General features: G+C 31.2%; 1 protein-coding gene across 5 annotated transcripts; it reads right to left on the bottom strand.

The window, feature by feature from the left end:
* Positions 1 to 809: 809 nt before the first annotated feature.
* Positions 810 to 4,749, bottom strand: LOC110873775 (transcription termination factor MTERF9, chloroplastic). 5 transcript variants are annotated; one of them, XM_022122767.2, is made up of 7 exons: positions 4,389 to 4,749; positions 3,716 to 3,791; positions 3,542 to 3,633; positions 2,767 to 3,456; positions 1,754 to 2,168; positions 1,593 to 1,673; positions 810 to 1,071 (listed from the first exon to the last, which is right to left on the bottom strand). In XM_022122767.2, exons 1-5 carry the CDS (start codon positions 4,656 to 4,658, stop codon positions 1,854 to 1,856), a joined length of 1,443 nt encoding a protein of 480 aa, XP_021978459.1. In that variant the 5' UTR covers positions 4,659 to 4,749; the 3' UTR covers positions 810 to 1,071; positions 1,593 to 1,673; positions 1,754 to 1,853. The 5 variants fall into 5 exon arrangements, with proteins under 5 accessions (XP_021978459.1, XP_035831668.1, XP_021978458.1 ...); XM_035975775.1 differs by having other exon boundaries at positions 1,593 to 1,669; XM_022122766.2 differs by having other exon boundaries at positions 1,593 to 1,684; positions 2,767 to 3,459; positions 4,389 to 4,748.
* Between the last annotated feature and the right edge of the window lie 12,624 nt (positions 4,750 to 17,373).

The following is a 17,373-nucleotide window of genomic DNA, read 5'->3' as shown; positions in this document are numbered from 1 at the left end:
TTGTAATGAGTCCATTAGCTATTAGTTGGACTGGTTATAATGATGGTTATCGATTTAATGAGTCAGGACGACTTAGCTTGCCACAGTGGCGGACCTGGAATTATTTTCTGGGGGTGCGGTCGAAAAGTTTTATTTTGTCTAAAAAATACACTCTTTTTTTTCAAATTGTGCGCCCACCACCCCATGAACCTACCTAAGTCCGCCCCTGCTTGCCACCTATTTTCCGCCACAATCAATTGAAAGATACACATCTAATCACCACCTAAATTATCATAATCTTTGTTGTAGCTCTCAATTAAGTTGGTAGAAGTTCTCACATGATGAGGCCGACACGACAAAGATTGATGTGTACCATTTAAAATTGCCATGTTTGAACATTTAAGAATCCATCAATTTTCACCAAACAAATTATAAATACATAGAAAAGTTCTATTAATGACGCACTATGAAGAAATGGATCACCATTGCATTCCTTGCAACCAAAGTGTGGTGGCTCTTCACACCACCAATGGTCATTTTTTACAATACACATACCACTCAAAATCATAAACATATAAAATCCCTTAAAATACCATATTTGATCCAAATCATTTTAGAAACTCGTTTAATAGGGTAAACCTGGTGCACAAGGCTCCTGCATGCAGGGGATATTGGGCCAACCTGGGCCTCATGTAGGCATCATTATTCATTACTCTGCTTTTATGCAAAAGGCTGTTTTCATGACTCGAACCCATGACCGACACATACCTTACCGTTGCCCGAAGGCTCTCCCCTTGGAAACTCACAAAGTTGAGATAAAAACAAAGAACTAAGCAAAAAGAGTGTTTTTCATACATACAAACTCAACCTTCATGTATCAGAACCAGAAACTATATGAATGCCCCGCCCCATTAACAACTATACCTTTCTACTTACATTTCATGCCTGCAAGATTTTACAAAAATAATAAGAAATTATAAAACATACTTTGCGTGTTCATACGTATACAAAAAAGATTAAACCGGGGCTAGCTAGCCTCGATATTCCTCAGGTAAACTATTTCCAACGTCTTCTTGTAGAACCAAATTTAACCTGTTTGAATTGAATATTAGGAACATAAAATGATAAGAGAAGATTTCTTGATATCAAAATCCAGAGTGTTTTAAGTTTTAGGCCTGTCATTTGGTTTGTTCAGTATATCAGATGTATTCATTAACAATCAAACAGTAAACAAAAGCTTTGTTTCTCGAAAATCATCTATATTCGTAACGTATTCTTTGTTATAAGAATCAATAAAAGTTAAGTTCCAATATAAAGATTATGATCGCAAGTAAGGGTGATCAAGTTTTGGATTGTCATATCTAGCTCATCTAACAAACAGGTGGGGGTTTATATGTTAATACTTTAAACCATATCACTAAACAGGTCGTATTTGGGTTGACCCGTTTAATTTAACAGGTAGACACATCAGCCCGTGTACGACCCATTCAACCCACTTAATAACAGTTTACAACACGTTTACAACATGCCAACCCGTTTTCTGCCTTTCCTAATTATAACTTAATTACATTTTACACCTTCAATTATCAAAAATATAAAAAAGAGGTACTAACCTTAAAAGCATCAGTTTGAAGACGGTCTTGGCACGAGCTACAACTTGTCTCAATACTAGTTTAATAAAACCGGATCACTACCTGCATTAAAACTGAAACATGATCACATACCACAAATAATCAAACAAAATTTCGCACTAAAAAAATATACGATCACTTACCAAAAAGCCAATCGACAACGCATAAGCTACCAATAAAAATTCATCCCAAATATATTCTACTAGGAATAAACTATCAAAAATTTTGGCGGGAAATGCAGGGTCACGATCGTTCATACTTTTTTGCTAAATCTTTGAGTAATAACCTTTGGCGGAATGCTAAATATTTATCTACGCTAGTTCCCGCCCACTGTTGACAAAAGCTTTCATCGTTTGGAACGAATGAACTCAAAGGAAACGGTCCTTCCGGAGCCTTTTTTAGCGCAACCAAAAACTTATGACGGGGACGAATTCTCTGGTCTAGGGATAAGCTTAGATATGTAGGGTATTTGGTCAACGACTTGACCTCGTTTTGAAGTTCGTTGACTAAATATAAGTATTTCGGCTTCAAATTTCCCTCAAGGGATAGTGAAAACACCTGTGTATGATAAACACATTAGCATATAAAAAAAAATAAGTGCATCACACTGTTTCAAATAAAATTATTACATGACCACATGAATAAAACAAAAGAGTATCAGCAGTCAAAAAGAGTAAATCTTCGGTGTGGGTCAAGTTGGGTTGATCTGAAACAATTTGTGTCCAAATTTTTGCAGCTTTGTTCGTAAACAAATTATTATGTCGGATATGATCACAAAAACCGTATTATTTTAGGATTTTTTATACATTAAAGAGTAAAGTACACGGATGGTCCCTGTGGTTTAGATTTGATCCCTAGCTTTCCAAAAGTACACGGATGGTCCCTGTGGTTTGCACTTTGTAACGCACTTAGTCCCCATCCAACAAATCTAAAGGTTTTAGCATGTCTAAGTTAGGGACTAAATGCGTTACAAAGTGCAAACCACAGGGACCATCCATGTACTTTTGGAAACAGCTGGGGACTAAATGCATTACAAAGTGCAAGCCATAGGGACCATCTGTGTAGTTTTTAAAAGCTAGGAACCAAATCCAAAATTTTGGTAAACCACAAGGACCATCCATGTACTTTAAAATGGATAAAAAGACAAAAATCACACCTGTGTGAGGCTAGTCGACACTTTCAATATATCCGAATTGTGCATTCCAATACTCCGTAAAAAATTAATTCTCGGTAATAAACCATCTTCAATACTATAATGAAGAAGTTGTGGATGCTTAGTAACCATTTTAACGATACTGTCACGGGGAGCTCCAAGTTCTTTCGAAAGAAATCGATACCGAGCATTCCATGAATTATCGATCCGTTGGACCAAAATTTGCGGGCTCAGCTGCACAACTTTACTTAAATCACTTTCTCTAATACCGACTTCTTCGATTAAATACCGAACCGTAGGCTTTAACGAATTTTCCACACTATACGAGAAAATAGATGGAGTAGCGGTTATTATCTGCCCGATTCTTGAATCTTGAATGCCCAAACTGACCAAAAACGCCACGTGGGATTTGAGATTGCTTTCGACCGTATACTGTAGGATCTGTGGCTGTCTCATGAGTATTTTTTTTATGTCTTTAGTTTTTACACCGACACTCATTAAGTAGTCCAGTCTTTCTTTTGCTGCGGTAACGTTTATTTGAAGTGATGGCATGTGTCGCGAGTACATTTGTATAAAGTGAGAATCTTTGAGGCCGAATGTTCCGAGGTAGTCGAGTAATGGAAACCATTTTTCGTCAACATCTATGTCGTCTAGTAAACGCCGATATTTGTTCTTTGAAGATTTCCCTGATTCCTGCTGGTAACATGATAAATCAAACGCCTTTTTTAAGTACTATTTTTGAATATTCATTAACATGAATCTAATTATTGAAACCAACCTTATCTTTCCCCGTGTAGTTGTTTCTATCTAACATGACCTTTCCATTTCCGTTAATCTTTTGTTTCCGACCCATCCTTGAGTACATGCTGCCTAAAGATTCAATTTATTTGTAACGAACGTAAATAAACTGTAACAAGATAACTATTAGATTCTTAATATTCAAATGAGTTACCTCCGTTGATACTGCCATTAGTTGTGGCTTGTGCCTTGCGTTTGTGTTTATCATTATCAAAACCTGGTCCAGGGTCCTGTATAACATTGAAGAGTCAAAGAGGATAGTGTTGACCAAGGAGTAACCAAACTTATTCTAATATATAAGGGAGTGTTCAAATGAGAACCAAGATTTATGTTGAGAACTGCGAGAACCGCATAAAGCACTTGTACTTGTAACTTTAAGTGCAATATGTAAGGCGGTTACGTAACCGCCAACCCCACTAACATTTTCTTATTCATCAATGCGCAATGTACAAGTGCTTTATGCGGTTCTTGCAGTTCTCAACGTAATACCGGTTCTGAAAACAATGTGTCCCTGTATATATAAGCCTTGTTACAATTAAAAAATTGCTGATTAACCAAACAGAAACCAAATTAAGCTACATAACCAAACCGAAATAACTGAACCATACAAAAACCCTATGGTTCAGTTTTATATCTTCTGACAACCAAATTTTCGGTTTCGGTTTTGTATTCCATCTCCTTACAAAAGCATGAAGCATGATATCTAACTAAATCCTTTGTTAAATTGTTCAATAAATACACATCAAAATACAAAATATTAAGATCTCTAAAGCCCTAAAAAGCCGCAAAATCCAATAAAAAACCCTAAGGCAATAAAATCAACTCACATCGGAGAGCCAATCATATTCGTCTTCGTCGTCATCATCATCATCAACAGCTTGGTGTTCGTTATCGTTATCGTAAGGTGAGAGTCTCTGACCGAACCTAGACCTGCGATTGGACTTGAGAATTTTAGGATTTGAATGTGACGATGAAACAGGAAGCCTGCTACAGCTGGTTCTTCTGCTTCTTGTTGTTTTGATTGAATTGAATCCTAAGTAAACAGAGTGAGGTGGGAAGAGAGTGGAATTTGGTGTGTAGAGAGAAGAAAGCGCCATTGATGTTGGGGATAAGGTAAAACCCTAATAGTCAGGGACAGTTGTTGTAGTAGTGGAGGAATATCCATGAATGAATCTATGCTACTTGGTTTGCTGTCGTATCTTCATTCACACAATTGTTAACTACTGGTTTAACTCCTTAAACCCACCCTGGTCAACTCATTTTAGAATAATTACAACTTTTATATTCTTTTTGATATTTTCTTTTTAGGGTGAGAATCTTTGGTGCTTGGTGCTGTTTGTTTTTTCAGAGGTAAAACGTTTTTAGTCTGCAAGAAAAAGACTGTTTGTTTTTTAACTTCTACAAGCTGCTAAAATTATATGAACACGTCCAACTTCATAAAAACATTTTGCAGCCACTGATGAAGATTCAAACTATGATTCCATGACCGTTGATTTTTTTACAAAGATTCAGAATACCATAAAATAAAGTTATAAAAAAAGACTGGGACTAAAGGTTAAATTTTTGTATAATAATAATTATAAATTTGTCAATATAGATTTGACCCGTCTGAAGTAGTTCAATTCAAAGGCTATCCAGTTGAAGGTACATACACACCGCATACACAAATTCATACACGGTTAGTACCTATTGTTTATTTATTTTATCATTTTTATATCTATTTTTAGAAAATTACCCTATTAATACCAACTTTTACAAATGTAAGTAGTCCAATCAAGATACGTTTAATAGAGCTCAAGTTTAAAATTAAGCTTGTTTAATAAACAAGTTTTAATTCAAGATTTATATACTAAGCTCAACTAGGTTTTGAGTTTAAAGACTTTATTTAATAAACAAGTTTTAATCCAAGCTTTATATACCGAGCTCAGCTAGACTTCGTGTTTAAACTAGACTTTATTGATACAAATATATTTATATAATTAATTATTTAAGGTAGGAAATATATATTAGATAAGAAAAATATGAGTAAACAATCATTCTTGTTCCTATAGTTTTGTGATCTTGCCAACCTCATCCTATGAGTTAATTCAATCAAATTCTCAATTAAATTAATGGGATGTCAATCACTTCACACATACTGATGAAAGTGGTCATTATCATCAAGCCATATGGACAAAATTAGCAGTTTAATAACCATTTTATATAGCATAATATATATTATTTAGTTATTTTCTTCATAATCTTATACACAATAGTTATTATATAAATATTTAGGGTTAGGTTCATTTGTGAACAACCCACTTGATAGTAAATTGTGTGAACGAATCCTAGCCATTGATTATCAATACACAAGTGTATATCAATGGCTAGGATTTGTTCAGGATTTGGTGATAAAAATACACTAGTGTACTTTATGCTTTGATAATGTAAATCAATGGCCAGGATTTGTTCACTCAGTTCACAAATATACTAGTGTTCACTCGAAAACTCCACCCTAAATATTTATATACAACAGTTATTATATATAATTATATATATATATATATATATATATATATATAGGGTAGGGATATGATAAAAAGTGTCTAAAATGTGAGAAGGGTAAGAAGTGTTTTAAACCATTGGATATTTGATCTAATGGTTGAGATCAATAGGGTATAAAATGTAAATTGTGTTTTAATTAGAAGGACCTTAGGTAAAAACTGAAGGGCAATAGTGACTTTTCCAACGTTTCAAATATGGTAACCGTTTCAAAACCCCCATCAATCTCCTATAAATCAGCGAATTTATGGTAACTGTTTCAAAACCCCCATCAATCTCCTAAAAATCAGCGAATTTCTCGTACTGAATAAATTCTTCGATTTCCTTCACAACAACTTTTATAACACTATAAGAACAGTATATTACATGATAAAACACTATAGGAAGATATAACACTATCTGTTTACTGTAAGACCCTATACATAAATAAAACACTGTTGATGGGGGATAAAACACTATGAAAAGGAACAGTATATTACATGGTAAAACACTATAGGAAGATATAACACTATTTGTTTACTGTAAGACACTATACATAATAAAACACTATTGATGAGGATAAAACACTATGAAATGAAGAGTATATTACATGATAAAACACTATAGAAAGATATAACACTATTTTTTTATAGTAAGACACTATATATAATAAAACACTATTGATGGGGATAAAACACTATGAAAAGGAGATTAAAGATACATGTACATAATATAACGCTATTGACTTGGGGAATATAACACTACAACAAGAACTTACCGTAAACAATTAAATGTATAGAACAATTTGAATTCGAATCAAATCCCTGATATATCGCCTGATATTTTTGGCAGTTATCTTTGGAAATCAATTAATTGATAATAATGGAAAATTACTAATACACCCTTTTGAATTAATTAAGATAAAGGACATTTGTCATTCCCAAATTATTTCTCACACTTCTCACAAAAGTCTCACTTTGTACAGGATCCTCTACCTATATATATATATATAGGATAATGCTAGATAAAAAACCCTAAAATTCTTAGAAAACTTTGGAAACCCAAATGGGAAGCCATTTTTACCCAACCTCCCGACATTTTTTTTTTTGAAAAAAATTACACATGTAATATACATGTTTTAGAGTGTTTTGGGCCAAAAAAAACAAAAAAGCGCCGAAGGGATTTTTTTTAAAAAAATAAACAAATTTCAGCTCCTAACACGTGTTAAGCAAAAAAAACAGAATTTCGCTGAAAATTGCTGAAACTTGTTTTTTTTTTTTTTTAAATATCCCTTCGGCGCTTTTTTGATTTTTTTGGCCCAAAAGTCTTAAAAACATGTATATTACATGTGTTATTTTTTTCAAAAAAAAAAAAATGTCGGGAGCTTGGATTTTCTCGGGTTTTTTATATATATAGGGTTTTCTATCTAGCCCTACCCTATATATATATATATATATAGGGGGCTGCTAGAATGAGAACCACCCCGAGTTGTAAGAACCGCGAGAACTACACCCCACGGAGCACCGTTCGCCGTGATTTTTTTTTACAAGTAGATGTGTGTATTATAAACACAGCCGTAAAAAATCATGGCGAACGGCGCTCCGTGGGGTGTATTTTTTACACCACAAGTTTGGTGAAAAAAAAGAAAAAAGAAAAAAAATTAAAAAAACACCAAACTTGTGGTGTAAAAAACTACACCCCACGGAGCGCCGTTCGCCATGATTTTTTACGGCTGTGCTTATAATACACACATCTACTTGTAAAAAAAATCATGGCGAACGGCGCTCCGTGGGGTGTAGATCTCGCGGTTCTTACAACTCGGGGTGGTTTTCATTCTAGCAGCCCCCTATATATATATATATATATATATATAAAATTATATTATACATTAAAATATTAATACATTAATACTAGGCTCGTTTAGGTTCATGAGTCTACTTGAACTTGATAATTCTAGCCCGACCCAAACTGGTTCTTATCGATTTGGATTACATCTCTTAGAAGATGGTTTCAATCTGAACCGGGTTGGGCTAGAACTGGTTTTGACTTGCATTGACTGACAATGAGCCAGTTTAACCCAAAATTTGGTGTTTGCACCTCTACCTATCTAGGGGTGTTCATCAATTTACTCGGGTTAGACTCATTACATCTTTTATATTCTTTTTGATATAGTTTATCTATTTTGCCACACACTCATTACAACTTATATATATATATAGGGTTGAGTTCATTTCAGAACTCTAAATAACTACAAAACTTTCAGAACTCCTAATAAACAATCATTTTATATATAAGTTTTTGTATTTACGATCTTTTTATCATCTATTATATGTATTTCTTTGATTACATACATGTTAAAAGTAGTTTACATATGTTTAATTGCCAAAATTATATATATGTGTCATAACTAATTACATATATGTAAAAAAACTAGTTTACGTATGTGTAATTATAAAATTACATATAAAAAATGATAAAATTACTCTTAACATGTATGTAATCGTAAAAATACACATAATAAATGATAAAATTATCCTAAACATAAAAATGTATAAATAAAAAGAATGTTTATTAGAAGTTCTGCGAGTTCTGTAAATATTTATGGTTCTGAAATGATACTGGCCCTATATATATATATATATATATATATATATATATATATATATATATATATATATGGGTCAAGTTATTCTACAAAGTCTTCTAATTGTAAGAAGTGTAAGAAGGATTTATAGAGTGACAAGTGTCTAATAACCTAAAACTAAACCCACTACATCACCACCAAAAACCTAAACACCCACCCCCACCACCACCCAAAAACCTAACCCCTCCCCCCCCAACCAAAAAACCTAAACACCCCCCCCCCCCCCGGCAAAAAAAAAAAAAAAAACAAAAAAAAACTATACCTCACAAAAAAACCCCCAAAAAACCTAACCCCCCCCACCCCCACCCCCCAAAAACCTAAAAAAAACCTAACCCCCCACCCCCCCCCCCCAAAAAAAAAAAAAACTAAAAAAACCTAACCCCCCCACCCCCCAAAAACCTAAAAAAAAAACTAAACACCCACACCCACCCCCCACCCCCACCCAAAAACCTAAACCCCCACCCCCTCGGCAAAAAAAAAAAAAAAAAAAAAAAAAAAAAAAAAAAAAATTAGGGTGGGTGATGTGTGTGTGGGGGGGGGGGGGGTTTAGGTTTTTGGTGGTGGTGGTGGTGGATGTTTAAGGTTTTTTTTTTTTGTAGTGGGTTTTTTTGTGTAGTGGGTTTTTTTAGGTTATTGGACACTTGTCACTCTATAAATCCTTCTTACACTTCTTACAATTAGGATCCTTTGTATTTGATCCTAATCCATATATATATATATATATATATATATATGGATTAGGATCAAAGGGTAGAATTGTAAAACATTAAATAATATTTCTTACATCTCATTTATTATTATCATTGACTAATTAATTAGTCATAAAGACTATTGTGCTTCACACTAAATTTTTTGCCTACACACATCAAAATTTATCCTACACGTTTTGAAAATTTATCCTACATATATTGAAATTTATCCTACACAACTCGTAATTCATCCTACACACCTCGTAATTTATCCTACACTTTAAATTAATTGTTTTTCTTCTTTGAAAAAAAATATTTTTTGAAAATAAGTTACAAATTTAATTTACTAGCTATTAAAAAGGAAGACTAACAATTAATGATCTATCTAAGTTTACCAATATACCCTTACACTAATATTAAATACAAAAATTAAATGAAGTAAAATGAAGGTTTCTTATTGGTTGAAATTTGTTCTTTTTTATTCTTACAAAAAAATTGTTCTCATTTGAACCCTCCACTATATATATATATATATGCTAATTATAATGAAAAAACCCACTCCAGATGAGAAACCCAAGAAACCCACATGTGTGGCTAGGATTCAGTCACGTCACATGTGCAAAAAGATGAAGTAAAGGGTAAATTCGTCATTTTGCCCATTGATTGAAGATGTAACAGTCATTGACTCTTTCTTCTCTGACACTCTCTCTTTCTCATCTTCCAACTTTTTTAAGAACTCTCAAACTTTTTCCTGGATCTCTCATTGTTCATATTTCTCTTCCTCTAATATTTCTCTGATTTATCTTTCTCTAATATGTCTCATTTCAAGAATCATCCTCATACACATTTGAAATCTATACATATATCATTCTCTTTCAGAATCTTTCAGATCTCACATAAATTTCAGATGTTACACACATAGATTTAAACCAAATCGGAACAAGTCTTAACATCTGGGTTTCAGATCTGAACAAAATAACATCGAAGGTGGTTTTTGCTGATGTGATTAGGGTTTTAAGGAGATGAAGTTGTGGGGTTTTTGCATGTGTGTTTGAGGGCTTCGATGATGCGATTTTTGGTTCAAGAAGGTGTGAATCAGTCACCAAAAAAAAAAAATCTGAAACAACAACCAATATTTGAACCTAACCTCCAAGGTCTGAAAAAAAGTTTTGGTGAGGTTCAGCGACCAAGATTCGAAATCGGACAACCACCATCAAGATCAAGTATGTTTTTAGGTTTAAGAAAATATTGTTTAAGAGATCCGGTTTTCTTATATGTATTTGTTTAAAATTTTAATTTTGTATCATTTTCTTGGTTGATTTATTTTGGTGTTTATGGTGGATTCAAATGGCACAAAAAGAAAAGCAAACTAGATCTGATTATTGTTTATTTTTGGTATATTTTTTGGTGTTTATGATGTTTATCCTTTTAGATTAACTGGGTGTTAATAGATAGAAACATAACACTACGTATTTTGGTGTATTTTTGGTGTTTATCCTTTTAGATCTGATTATTTGAAGTTATGTAACATTTTATGTCAAATGTATGTTTAAAATTTTAATTTTGTATCTTTTTCTTGGTTGATTTATTTTGGTGTTTATGATGGATTCAAATGGCACAAAAAGAAAAGCAAAGTAGATATGGTTATTGTTTATTTTGGTGTTTATGATGTTTATCCTTTTAGATTAACTGGGTGTTAATAGCTAGAAACATACTTGACTTTGATTATTTGAAGTAATGAATCTCCAAGATCTGGTCTTTTTTTTATTGTAACACTACGTAACAGGGTGTTAGAAATGTAACAATCAAATAAAAAATGCCGGTTACATGTTTTTTGTGTTACAGAAAATAAAGTGCATTGTTACACTTTTTCAGATTATTGTGAAAATAAAGTGCGTTGTTACATTAATTTTCTTCAAATTATTGTAAAAATAAAGTGTTCGTTACGGAAACAAAGTGTGTTGTTACATTTTTTGTGTTACAAAAACAAAGTGGTTGTTATATATTTGACGTAAAATTGATCTTATAAAAATGTATGTTCATTATTATGTAACATTTTATGTTACAAAAATAAAGTGTGTCATTACAAATATGGCGTAAATTGAGCATGTAAAAATGTATATTACATTTTTATGTAATATAAAAACAAACAAGATCTGATGTATATAAAAAAAATGAAAAAAAAAGAAGTATATGAAAAGTAAAAGTATGAGAGAGAGTATAAAAAGTCAAAAAAAAGTACATAATACCCTTCTTGATAGATGTCGCCTGATGGGTACAAATTACCATATTTAAGCAATTACTAGAAGGCTGCACATTACCAGAATACCCTTCTGTACCTTTCAACAATTATCAGATTTTTTTTTAATATTTAAAAATGAGATATTTGGTCATGATAAAAGGAGAGCCAAAGATCTAAATTAATCAATGGTTGAAACATAGTTTTTATAGTTTACAGTGTACTTCCATATCACTAGCGATTTATTAAAAAGTAAGAAATTTATCAAGACAACAGTTTATCAGCGTTAATGTTACATATATCAAAACGTAAGAAATTATGTTACAATGCATAATATTGTAATAAAAACCAAAACAAGAAATAATAACATTATTATGATCACTCAAAATAGTAAGAATTTTATCCACACTATATTCGACTACTCCTCCTGAGTTGCTATGTTTTTCCATTCGTTTACTTGTAACATAATATATCTTCATTTTTTTTAAAAAGCCCTGTGCTAAAAAAATAAAGCATGTTACAGTACGTTTTTTTTTGTAACAAATTTTGCGCTAAAAAGGTAAGAAATTTATCCGAATAACAGTTGTTACATTGTTTTTTTTCTCAAGCGAATACATGTTATAGTACATAACAAAAAATGTAAAATCACATTTTTTTTGTTTTTGAAGAAATGAAAAAATGTACAAAAAGTAGTTAGTTGATAAAGATGACAGTTTTTGTGATATTGTTGGATTTTTGCCTTTTTACTTCTGTAGTTCCTCCCTGTTGTTCTCTTGCATATCTTCAATCTCCTACATTGACATGGTTACAACAAAAAATAATATATTTACATGTACAAAAGTTACATTTTACATTTCTATGCATTATACCCATGAGTGTTACAGATAAAATACATCTCCCAAAAATGTAAACAAGGTTAGAATCATATTACATAGCAAAAAATGTAACATCACATTTTTTGTTTTTGAAGAAATGAAAGAATGTACAAAAAGTAGTTAGTTGATAAAGATGACACTTTTTGTGATTTTGTTGGATTTTTGCCCCCACAAATGCTACGTTATATTAATTACATATCAATGTGTGTGTTAGGCTACATCAATCATATTTTATTGTAGGTGTACTTTATAGGTTCTATATAGGTTTTGACTTTTTTTTACATTTTAGCTCTAAGCTCTTTGTACATTTCAGTCATATTTTATTGTAGGTTTACTTTATAGGTTCTATATAGGTGTTGACTTTTTTTCTTACATTTTAGCTCTAAGCTCTATATACTTTTTTCTTTGTGAAAGTAGACAATATTTCTATAATATTCAAAAAAATTTAACTGTTGTTTTATTTCAAATTCTACTTCTAATTTTCTTTTTTAGATTTTTTACCTTTAAATGTAACCTTTTATTTATATATTTTTTGAAAATATGCACCGCCAAAGTAATTTTTTCTTCCCCATAGAACATTTTTTGTAACAACTTTAAAAAACATGAAAAAAGTTTTTTTTGTTTATTCATACCCCAAATGTGTATGTGGTGGGGGAATCTAGCCCTAAATAAATGACCATTTGTTTTTACATTGGTCGGTGTACTGAGAAATCCACACCTTAACTAAAAAGTTTTATTTTTTTTTTTGTTTTATCAAATCAAAACTCTTTATGAACAAAAGCCACATCAGTTTTTTTTTCAACAAAATATCTTGTAGAAATGTTAAAACCCTAAAAACTTTCTTGTAGCATTGTCAAAACCACATAAAACTCTTTCTTTGTAGCACCTTTAAAAAGACAACAAATAAAAAATGATACCAACGCACTTTATTTTTACAATAATCTAAAAAGTGTAACAATACACTTTTTTTTTTCTGTAACGGGCCTTATTTATGTAACACGAAAAAATGTAAAATGCATTTTTTCTTCGATGGTTACATTTCTAACACCCGGTTACATAAAAATGACTAGATCTTGGAGGTTCGTAACTAAGACGCAAAGAATTGTTATGAGAATTGTTACATCAAAAATAAACTTCACTAACAATAATCCAACATAAGTAATGTAACTAGAAATGTTACAAAATGTATATAAAAATTATAACTTCATTAACAAAAATCCAACGACAACAGATTTTTTAGATTCAATCATCATAACAATAAACAAAAAAGTAACTTAGATTTTAATCCAATACATAAGAACCTAAATCAAATCGTTTCCATTTATTTAGATCTGAAAACAAATTTTACACAAAAAAATGTTAAAATCGGTAATAAAAAACAACATAAAAAATGAAGATCTACAAAACACAAAAAATTGCAAATCTGAAAAAAAAAAACTGAAAACAAACATACTTATGGATATGGAGGATCTTTTAGATCTGGAACATCATGTTCAACATCGAACATTTTTTGGATCATCTTCAACATCGAACCGTCATCTGAAACATCATCTTCAATATCGAACATTTTCAACCGGATCTCGGGCATCTTTTGGATCTGGTAGCATCTTTCCGCAGCATCTTTTGGATGTGGATCATCTTTTGGATTCGCAGCATCTTTTTTGGGTCTGGAGCATCTTTCCCACTCACCAAAAATCAAAGCACTTTTGGATCTGGATGATCTTTTAGAAGATGAATGCTTTTAAAGAGAGAGAGATGGAAATGTATATAAAGAGAGAGAAAGCACAGACCTATGCTTGCCTTTAATGTAACTAGACGGATAAGTACATAGATCTTGAACTCTTCCTCGAAGCTGGGATGAAGACGAGAGAAAGAAGGGTTTTGTGTGGTTTGATAAACAATGTAAAAATAGGGAAGAGTCTTTTTGTGGTTTTGATATTTTGTAGCCAGGTTATAGGGATTTGTAGGTATAATGATGAAAGTAGTACTGTTGGCGTATGGACTTTGGATGTCACCAGTACATGCACATGGAGTTACAATTATCCCAAAGATCAAATTTCACATTCATACCAAAAATACCCTTGCATGTACTTTGACTTATTATTATATTAAAAGCAACATCAGTTGTACATACAAGATGATCACAACCGTTGATCATATTAATCATGTACTTTGACTTATTATTATATTAAAAGCAACATCAGTTGTACATACAAGATGATCACAACCGTTGATCATATTAATCAATGGTGGAGATGAGGTTTCCTAGGTTTTCTCAACTGGAGTAGGTTTTCGATTTCTCTTTGCCCTATATATGTATATATATAATAGGTTAGAACCCCGTGTATTAAACGGGTTGAATAAATGTAATTTTATATACCAAATAATAAAAAAAATATCTTTAAAAATCTCGTTTATTACACGGGTTGAATAGTAATTTTATATAGCAAATAATAAAACAATATATATATTTAAAAATCTCGTTTATTACATGGGTTGAATAAATGTAATTTTATATATTAAACAATAAAAAAAGTTATATTTTTAAGAAACCCGTGTATTGTATGGGTTGAATACATTTAATTTTATATATTAAATAATGAAAAAGTTACATTTTTAAGAACCTCATATGTTATACGGGTTGAGCACATGTAATTTTATATACCAAACAATAAAAAATTATATCTTTATAAACCCTATGTATTATATGGATTGAATAAATCTAATTTTATATACTACATAATAAAAAAAAGTTATATTTTTAAAAACCCCGTGTATTACACGAGTTGCATAAATGTAATTTTGTATGGTAAAAATAGAAATGTTATATCTTTAAAAAACCTCGTTTATTACACGGGTTGAATGAATCTAATAAAAATTTATATCTTTAAAAAAACTAACGGATATACTCGATATACGATGAATGAGGTGATTGCGGTGATGGTTTTTATAAATGTCACGTAAACATAGTGATTACCGTATTTGAGTTGAGAGTTAAACACGAAAATAAAAGTATAGAAACAATAAACATTTATTAATATTTTTGTTTACCCCTTATAAACATTTTTGAAATATGTTCTACCCATAACTAATTTAGTTTAATCAAATAAATAAATCATTTATATTATATTAATTTATATTTAGCGTATATCTTTTATTAATTACAGGATAAATAATTTTGAAATTTGATAAATATTTTAAAATATTATATTATCTCCTATACGAATTGTATAAATTTATAATAAATTTAATTTTATAATTATCTTTTAATTGATATTAATTATCTATAAAAAATAGAGGCTTCAATGAATGACATGTGTTCTCCTATTGTTTCCATTTATTATATAGTATAGATATATATATATATATATATATATATATATATATATTTTATATAGTTTATCTTTTTGCTATTTTTATATCTATTTATTGAATGGATTACACGGTTAGTACCTATGGTTTATTCATTGTATTATTTTTATATCTATTTATAGAAAATTACCCTATTAATACCAACTTTTACAAATGTAAAGTACTTTAATCGAGATACGTTTAATAGAGCTCAAGTTCAAAATTAAGCTTGTTTAATAAACAAGTTTTAATTCAAGCTTTATATACCGAGCTCAACTAGCACTACAAAAAATGCCATTTATTGACATACAAAAAATGCCACAAAAAACCAAAAAGGTGCCACTAATGACTTCTACTTGAATGGGCGGCACACAAAAAAAGTGTCACTAGAAGCGATGACGCTAAAGCCTTTTAGTGGCACTTTTTTGGTCTGCCACAACAAACTTTTAGGCTTTTAGTGGCACTTTTTTATATGTCACTACAAACTTTTAAACTTTTAGTGGCACTTTTTTGTTTGCCGCTACACACTTTTTAATGACATGTTTTTCAACAAAAATCACATCAAATTAAATGCTGGTGTAGTCATTTATCATATTAAATTTTGATTAATTAAAATTATCATTTGTTTACAATACAGAATAAAGATAAAAACTAGAAAATGTAATTCAATTAAAAGTTCTCATACTTCAATTAAAAGTCCGATCCTCTTCCAAACATTCCAAGTGTTTACAAACAAATGTCTACTAAGCAGTTGAATAATCTTGCACATGCTCTAGTTTAGTCATAACAGCGTCACTGCTCAAGAATCGGGCCATCAAGAGTAGTGCCTTCAAGTCTCCTGTAAAACAATAACAAAATTCCATTACCCTGGAACTGAACTTTCATAACTGAAAGAAATAAATAATAATCATGTTTAAGGTGTTGTGTTGTTAGATGTGTAAGGAATCCAAAAAACTTCTAATAATATCTCCTAGTAAAGATATAGAATAGTTGAATTAAAACCATACAGCCAAAAATAATTATATTGTTGAGTGTGAGGCTATGTATGTGTGTGTAGAGAGAGAAGGGGTGGGGATGTACTCACAAACAACTAGCATAAATAGACACGCTTGCAAACATAGCATCAGCAAACTCAGAGCTAATATCAACAACAAGCAACAAATATGTAGTGACCTACAAACCAAAAGTATGAATGTCATGAGATTGGATTAATATAAAAATAGTAAACCCTTATGATAATTACACATATTTCTCAAACAATAAGCCCCACATAAAACCTACCCGATGTGTTCTCCCTTTGCCCACTAGCATATCAGATAAATTACACTTTTCGTCCTTTATGTTTGTAGCAGGTTGCAATGGATGACCTTTAACTTCAATAATTACAGTCACAGTCCTTTATTTGGAAAATTCATTACACTTTACGTCCTTTAGCCCTAACCATGTTATAATTTTCAGTTAAATATAACATGTGCATGCATATGAGGGTAATTT

The sequence above is a fragment of the Helianthus annuus genome, chromosome 8, assembly GCF_002127325.2.
Source record: "Helianthus annuus cultivar XRQ/B chromosome 8, HanXRQr2.0-SUNRISE, whole genome shotgun sequence".
Taxonomy (NCBI): domain Eukaryota; kingdom Viridiplantae; phylum Streptophyta; class Magnoliopsida; order Asterales; family Asteraceae; genus Helianthus; species Helianthus annuus.
This window is presented reverse-complemented; position numbering and strand designations above follow the sequence as displayed.

Coding starts and splice junctions, on each gene's coding strand:
- LOC110873775 (XM_022122766.2), bottom strand. CDS start 4,658: ATGGCGCTTTCTTCTCTCTACACACCAAATTCCACTCTCTTCCCACCT. Junction 3,792..4,388: donor AATATGATTGGCTCTCCGAT/GTGAGTTGATTT, acceptor AATGTTATACAG/GACCCTGGACCAGGTTTTGA. Junction 2,169..2,766: donor TGTCGACTAGCCTCACACAG/GTGTGATTTTTG, acceptor TATCATACACAG/GTGTTTTCACTATCCCTTGA.